This window comes from Pempheris klunzingeri, chromosome 12 (genome assembly GCF_042242105.1).
Source record: "Pempheris klunzingeri isolate RE-2024b chromosome 12, fPemKlu1.hap1, whole genome shotgun sequence".
In the NCBI taxonomy this organism is placed as follows: Eukaryota; Metazoa; Chordata; class Actinopteri; order Acropomatiformes; family Pempheridae; genus Pempheris; species Pempheris klunzingeri.
This window is the reverse complement of record NC_092023.1, coordinates 2,583,489-2,591,089: the sequence shown is the minus strand read 5'-3', so window position 1 is coordinate 2,591,089 and position 7,601 is coordinate 2,583,489. Positions and strand designations below refer to the sequence as shown.

Below are 7,601 nucleotides of genomic sequence, written 5' to 3'. Positions count from 1 at the left end.
TTAAAAGAGTGAGGGAGTTGGTTCACCTGTCCGGCCACTGGGGGAGCGCGTGGACTTCACTGGCTCGCGCTCATTTTATTCTTCAAGTCTCTCCTGTGTGTGTCCGGATCATGTGAGGATAGCGCCGGTTTGAGTGGGACATGGGGGACGTGGGGGACGCGGGGGCCCCCCGGTCGTCTCTGCTGCAGGAGGCTGCAGCGGTGAACGGGAGCCGGACGGAGGGCGCGGGGCTCGGTGTGACCGGGAGGGCGCAGCTGCTCCTGGAGATCCTCATGGTGCTGATGTGTTTGGGCGCCGTGACAGGTACCGAAACACCTGCTTACCTTCTAAAGCTGTAATAAAAGTCTGAGCTCTGTCTCATTATGATCCTTCCCTCTTTAACTCAAAGACAATAAAAGTCAAATAAAGAAGTCTTCATTACTCACATTTCACTTAGAGTCACACCAGCTTTAGTTATCTAGTGTGGATGATGAATCATTGACTAATGCTGCATTGATAAGTTTTAATCCATTAATAAGTAGAATCATCGGGTTGCCAGGTAGTGAAATATCCATCAGGCTGGTGTTCATCCTCCTCCTCCAGCTTTTAGTTCATCAAAACCATTTCAACAAAGAACTTATTAAAGTGTAAAGTAGTGAAACATTTTCATCAGAGGCCTCTTTGGCAAATTCTAAAGCCAGTTCACTTTATTTATGACTTGAGTGGTTAAAAAGTTCTGATTACTTTGAGAACGTGTGTAAAGTTAGATCCTCAAACCTTTATTGATCTTTACAGGAAACAACCGGTAGAAGATTGTAAGTGATGAGGACGCTGTTTTTGATGACAGACTTCTTACATATTTAATATCTACGTTTTTCAATGTCAACAAAATCCCTCTCACTTCTGTTGTAATTTGGTCGCAGCAGAGATGTCTGATTAGAGTCTGATATCTGAGTAAATTATTAGTGTTCTGCAAAGTATCTTGGACAAACTAACCGTTTACGTCTCCTCAGATTTATTTAAGAACAGTTGTTCTGCTCTGTTAATTATTCATGCATGGGCTCAGCATACAGTACATACGTACAATATCCACAACAAAACAGCTTCTTTGTGTTTGTTTCTTTGCTTTTTCAGAACCATTAAGATCAGTAACAGTCTAATGCAGCCCGTCTGACCTCTGTGTCGCTGTGTGTGTCTCTGTGCAGGTAATATTCTTGTCATTGTTATTGTGGCTGCAACCAAGACTTTCCACTCAGTGACGTCGGTGCTGATCATGAATCTGGCCGTCAGTGACCTCCTGGTGGGCCTCGGGGTCATGCCTTTTGTTGCTTTGTCCATCGTGAACCGTGGATGGGTGAACTGCACCGTACGTCACCTCCGTCCAGCTCTTAGAGATGCTTTACAGTCAGGTAACACCACAGCATGAGTGTGTGACCTGACTCTTATGTGTCTCCTGTCTGACAGGACCTGTGTCTGTACGTGGGCTACACCTCCTCTGTCTACTGCACAGCTTCTGTTCTCACATTAGCCGCCATCGCTCTCGACCGCTACCACTCCATCATGGACTGCCTGCGCTACAGCTCCCGCTGCACGCTGTGGAGGACCTGTGCCGTGGTCCTGTGGATCTGGCTGCAGGCTCTGGCCACCAGTTGCCCCCCCCTGCTGGGCTGGAGCTCCGTCAGCTACGTGGTTCCCATGTACAGCTGTGCAGTCAACTGGGCCAGCACTCCCAGCTACACGGCCTTCATGGCCGCCCTCTCCTACCTCCTGCCGGCGGTGGTCATCCTCTTCTGCTACGTGAACATCGTCAAGGTGGCCCGCAGCCATGCCAGGAGGATCCACACGCTGGAGGACTCTGTCCAGCGCAGCAGGAACCTGAGCTCCGCCTTCACTCCGGGTGGTTCATCTCCCCAACACTGTGGGAGCCTCCACAGCCCCACAACACTGATCTGCCATGTCAGTGGACAGTTTGTGTCTGAGGTCAGAAGAGAGGAGGGGAATTATATCAGCCCTGCTCTGCCTGATTCCACCACGGAGCAGAACAACCGTTTATCCAGGCGTTTGTTCTCCTTCTTGGCCAGCGGCGCCTCGCAGCCGGCCCTGCAGAGCTCCCAGCAGCAACACAACCATCACGGAGTAGTGCGCCTCTTCCTCGTCATCTCAGCCTTCTTCCTCTGCTGGACGCCCTACATAGGTGTGGCCCTGGTTCAGGCCACCGAAACCGCAATCTCGGGCCGATCCAGCCTCGTCCCACCCTCCGCTGTCACCTTCTCGTACTGGCTGCTGTTGTTGAACTCTGACATCAATCCACTATTGTACGCTCTGCTTAGCAAGCGTTTCCAGGGCGCTCTTCAGGGACTGAGGCAAAAAATAAGAGCACGCGTGGGGAGCGTGGTGGGCAGGGCGAGGGAGGTCAGGGCAGAGGGAGATGACGGCAGGAGCAGCGACCCCAGCACTCAGACCACCACCCATCCTGCTCCTCCCTCCAGCTCCGAGGCCTCGGCCTGCGACTCCAAGTATTCCTCCTCCGTTTTCACCGTCAGCTCCGACTTCAAACGGCATTCAGAGGAGCATCTATGTAAAGTGTGTCACCATGAAAACATCTCTCCATCCTGCTCCGTGTGGCAGGAAGCTGCTGGTGCTGATGGGAGGGCGGACTGCCTGCAGGTCCCCGCTCGGCCACAAGAGGGCGGCAGACTTCCTTTCTCTGCTCTGACCAAAGAGCGTCAGGCCACCTTCTTCTACGGCCAGATCACAGTGAGGGTGGAGCATGATGTTTGCTAGGCTGCAGGTGCTGTTAGAGAGGAATTCTCACCTGTGGCACTCAGACCAGGACTGCAACTGACAATGATTTTCATTATGGATTAATCTGCTGATTATTTTCTCAATTGAACAGTGAATCGTTCCGCAGAATGTCAAAAAATGATGTCCCAAAACATTCATTGTGCCTGTTTTGTCCGCATCGGTGCTCCAAAGCACAAATCTTTTTACTTTAATTTTGTAGAAAACCAGCAGATATTCACGTTTGAGAAGATGGAATCAGTTTTTAGCATTTTTGCTAATAAGAAAATGGCTTAAATGATTAATCAATTAAGAAAATATGTAATTTTCAGCTGTAAAGACAGTGTGGTAAACTGGAATGACTTGTTTTATCTCAGTAACGCTCAAAAAAGCTGCAAATCCTAACAACTGGGAAGCTGAAACAGAAGATAGTTTTTCTTGAAATCTGGCTGAAACTATTAAAAGATTACCTAAATAGCTGCAAAATGATTAACTCTCTTTCTTCAACTTGTCGTGCTGCCTGTGGCCATTTCCAGGAACCAGTAATTGCAAAGCACAGAGGAGTAATCAAACATGGACAGGAAAATGTATTGAAAAGAAATCTTTTATATAGTACATGTGATTACACTCGAAGACACCCAACAGTAGATCTAATAAACCCTGCATTTATTCACGCTCTAAATATTTCTTCCTCAAATGTGATAATCATATGTTGCATCTCAGTGTAAAAATCATCATTCCTTACAAAGGTTTACATTTATGTCTAGCAATAATTCCAGAGGAATACAATATTATTATTTATTGTCATAGAGAATGACAATGGGAAACAGTGCTAATGTACTCTGTTGCAAAATAAAGAAAAGGCAGTGAAGTGGGCTTGTCGGCTGTATCTGCTCGTACAGTGTGTGCATGCTTGTCCTTCAGACGTCACTCACTGTCCCCTCGAGGTTAGTAAGCAACCAAATGCAAAAATATAAAAAAAAAAAAAGAAGTCCTGTATGATGCGTCAAGAAAAAAGAAATGCAACTGAGTCAGATGAGTAGAAGAAGGGAAGTATTAAAGAGTCTCTCTGCAGCAGTCTGTGGTGGCACTGTAGAAAACAGACAGCACGTAGCGAGCGTGTGTGGTCGAGCGATGTTCATACATTCACAACAAGGCAGAGTTTCCACCGGCCGCTTTGCTCTTGGGTTCTTCTCGGTCGGTAACCTGCCTCCGAAATGTGATTCATGACAACAGACACGGTAAGACGAAGAGCAGAGGTGGACAAACAGGAGCCGCCCTCACCTCTTTTCAAGAACACAGTGAGACGACGTACATCTACTGGCCGTTATTTTCTCCAGGAAGAAAAAGTATTTGAACAGATAATTGCCGCGGATTCGTTTGTGTTCATATGAGTCTCGATAGTTAAATGTGGGTAGGAACTCAGGAGGAGGCTCAGTGACAGCTATGGTCGATGGTTGAAGTTATTAAAGGGGTAGTTCCAAGTTTTCATGAAGCCTGTCTGTCTTTTTATAAGCTGCTAGTGCTTTTAGTCCATCCAAGCACTGGAATACCTGAAGCATTAACTGTGAGAGGAGGCCATGTAATAGTCTGGACCGCTAAAAGAGTCACATTTAATATTATTTGGATGACAATACATGAAAATATATGTATTACCTGTATTGCTCGGCTACTGAAATGTTAATACTGTTTGCTGCCAGCGTCTCAGCAACAGACGGTGTGAGTCGGGTGCTTTATGGATGGACTGAAAGAACTCTTTGACAAACAAATCTCAACCATCTCATGCATTGATAACTTTTGCAGTACTGGTTTTAGATCTCTCGTGACTAAACTGTGGGCCTGAGCAATGGGTGTCAGCATTGACAGAGTGGGAGTTTAGCCCCAGGAAAGCATCCAACCACAGGGGGCCAATCAGTGTGGTGACAGAGGACCTGATCTCTTGTCTCAGGATGAGCAGAGTGAGGCGCTGTGAAGGCTTCTTCAGGTCAGATTGATCCTCAAATGTCCAGACGGGTCTCCTCACACCAGATGAGCCCACTGGGTCCACAGCTCCAGGACGCCCGAGGTGTGAAACACAGCTATGTACAGTGCATGAAAGGCAGGTATTTGTCATTAAGTTTACACCTGAGGGACGCCACGGCGGGCCTCCCGTGTTTTCAGGCATTCAGCATTTTAGGCATTCTTCTTTGGATCGTAAAGGTGAGTAAATGTTTACGTGTTTGAAGACAAGCAAGTCCAGAAGGTGCTTGGCCTGCCTCGACAAAACAGATTCTTTTTTCAGAAATGAAAAATATCAGGCAAGTTGGCAAGTCTGTAGTGGGTGGGATGGTTAAGAGGTACAGCAAAGTTAACACACGACTCAGTCACTTTTACCTAATACTTTTCTGGGTAAGAGGGATTACAATTGATATGAGTCCATGCACCAACTCAGATAACTTCTGAGAGGAGTGGACGCCAAATGAATGACACACAGTCTGTGCCTCCTAAATCTCCCTCTTAGGCCGACATGTTGCTGGTCAGAGGACAGTTTCAGATACTTTCACCACTCAGGGAGCTGTGTGGAACCGGGTGGGGGGGGGGGCAGGTTAACAGGCAGGTCAAATGTCCCGACATCAACACTAAGGAGTGTTAGTGTGTCTCCCTCCCTGTGTCTGTGGGTGATCGCGTGGTTTCATGGAGTCAGTGTGCGAATGTGGACATGGAGGTCCTGGCTCTGCCCCTCCAGTTGAGCCCCGTGGTGGCTCCTGCCTCTCCGCTGGCCTCTGCTGGCTCATCACGTTTGCGCAGCTTCGTGCTGAGCTGGATGATGCACTGGTCCCAGTCCTCCGGTAGCAGCAGCATGAGGAAACCCAGGCAGATGATGAACACAGCGATGAGGCGGACTGTGTTGAAATGAATGTCACATGTGTAGAGGTCCACCACTGTAAAATCAGGGATGGATGCATTAATATAAAGGAGTTTATAAATACTGTAATTAATTTAATAAATGGAACGTAAATCACAGAGAATAATATGTTTATATAAGATTATGAATTATACAATGAATGTAATTGAACTTCAATGCTTCTTTAAATATAGATGCTAACTTTTGGGGACATTTCAGTGCCATCAAATATTTAATGATGACCAGAAGTCAGGTCTGGGAGGAAAGCCAAGACACTTACTGGCATTTACAGGAACACTTAAGACGATGCCAAGTGAGATAAATGTCGGGTATGTTATCGCAATGCCAAAGTTCACCAGGACGTTGAAAGCTGTGGGAAGACGCAACATCAGAGCAACGGCAAACTCAAACACAGTCATGGCTTACATAATCACTACAGTGTCAGATTTAAGCACAGAATGACTTCATGAGTCATGTTTTCATACCAAAAAGCAGGCCTGCGACTCCGCAGAGGTAGGCCCAGGGAATGTCTTCAGGAGAGCCAATGTACTCCACATGTGTAAAATACAGGATGATCGGCACGAAGCTGACGAAAACAAAGTTGGCGCTTCCAACGATGCTCAGAAAGAGTGCAGCCTCTCCAAATTTGGCACTGCCCAGGACCATCTTGAAGAGCACCTGAGGATAAATAGGGAGGAGGGACTTGAATGCACAAAATCTGCCCCCTTAAGGAGCAGAAGGATATAGCAGAGGGCGCACCTGCCAAGCACCTATCAGGTCTCTGGCACAGGGCCGCTGCTGTCTGTTTATCACATTAGGCAGCACAGACAGCGGGGCAGAGGAGACCAGAGCCCTGTCAAAATAGAGCTATCTGTCCCATAACCTCCTTGATCAGGACATCACAGCCTGAAGCCAGCATCCAGCCGCTCACATATCACACAAATCTGTCAGCTGAGTCTTACATTTCATAATCTCCTCCTGTCTTCTGCCACCTGGTTACATAAGCAGAAGGGAGCTAGTCCAGCATTTCTTATATAAGACATCACTAGTCGTGCATATGTTGAGCTGGAACCCTAACCCGTTACTACAAGGGAGGTTTATGGACGTAATAACCATCTTTCCCTTTGATCAAATGCATAAAAGTACCTTGTAGAGCGCTGACATCGAAGCAGAAGCCACAACCAAAGTAATGCCGATGACTGAGTGGCTGTGGAATCCATCGGCATAGGTCATCATTACGATGCCTGCTATGGCCAAGATGGCAGCTACGATCTGCGGAGAGAGAAGGAGGAACATCAGTGAGTGACGGATGGACAACATGCTGCTCGCAGTGTGGTGATAAAGGCGCCTGAGCCTTCACTGCTGTGCGGGGACACAGCAGGCACACATGGCTTGTGATGTCTGACTGCAGAAATCAAAAGCCTCACAGGACAGGGCTTTTAACGCTATAATTAATATGTGGGTTTTATTTTATATAGCGAGCAGACTGCTCATTTAGTGGCTACATTTCAGCGTACACACACACTTCAAAAGAAATCTGCTCTCAGATTCACAGTGCGAGTGCTTCCTACACAGGACAGGCAGCTTCTACGGTGTTGGCTTGATTGTCTGACATTGATTTTTGTTATACTACCATCGTGTTTACAAACCAAATCTCCCTCCGCTGCCCCACTCCCCCAGCCCATCAGCCCCCGCCTCCCACACCCACTCCCTGCCTCTGCGATTATCACAGCTTCAAGATGGCACCGAACCATCTGCTTCATCCCGCTCTCACTTTAACCTTGAGGAATCAGGAGCAAAAACTTTCATCCACGCTTCAAAACATTTACAGCGTTTGTCTTTGCTGCGTGTTTGAGTGTGAGCGGTCAGAGCAGCGTGTGCTGGGTTGAAGACTACTGATAGGGACAGGCTGCAGTCCAGCTGAGTGGATTAGCTCTGCATTAAGGAGGTGTCAGGA

The 7,601-nt window shown here is 47.6% G+C and overlaps 2 protein-coding genes across 2 annotated transcripts in view; one reads left to right on the top strand and one right to left on the bottom strand.

Moving 5' to 3' along the window:
• The first annotated feature begins 140 nt into the window (after positions 1–140).
• Positions 141–2,763, top strand: LOC139211279 (5-hydroxytryptamine receptor 1D). The gene is made up of 3 exons (XM_070841567.1): positions 141–303; positions 1,185–1,345; positions 1,444–2,763. The coding sequence occupies exons 1-3, from the start codon at positions 141–143 to the stop codon at positions 2,761–2,763; spliced, it is 1,644 nt and encodes a 547-aa protein (XP_070697668.1).
• A 2,676-nt stretch (positions 2,764–5,439) lies between these two features.
• Positions 5,440–7,601, bottom strand: part of slc35f3b (solute carrier family 35 member F3b) — a 44,325-nt gene continuing 42,163 nt past the window's right edge. The window contains exons 5-8 of the mRNA XM_070841316.1: positions 6,791–6,916; positions 6,130–6,322; positions 5,925–6,014; positions 5,440–5,681 (exon numbers count right to left, since the gene is read on the bottom strand). Coding sequence (XP_070697417.1) covers positions 5,440–5,681; positions 5,925–6,014; positions 6,130–6,322; positions 6,791–6,916 — 651 coding nt within the window. The remainder of the gene's footprint in view (positions 5,682–5,924; positions 6,015–6,129; positions 6,323–6,790; positions 6,917–7,601) is intronic.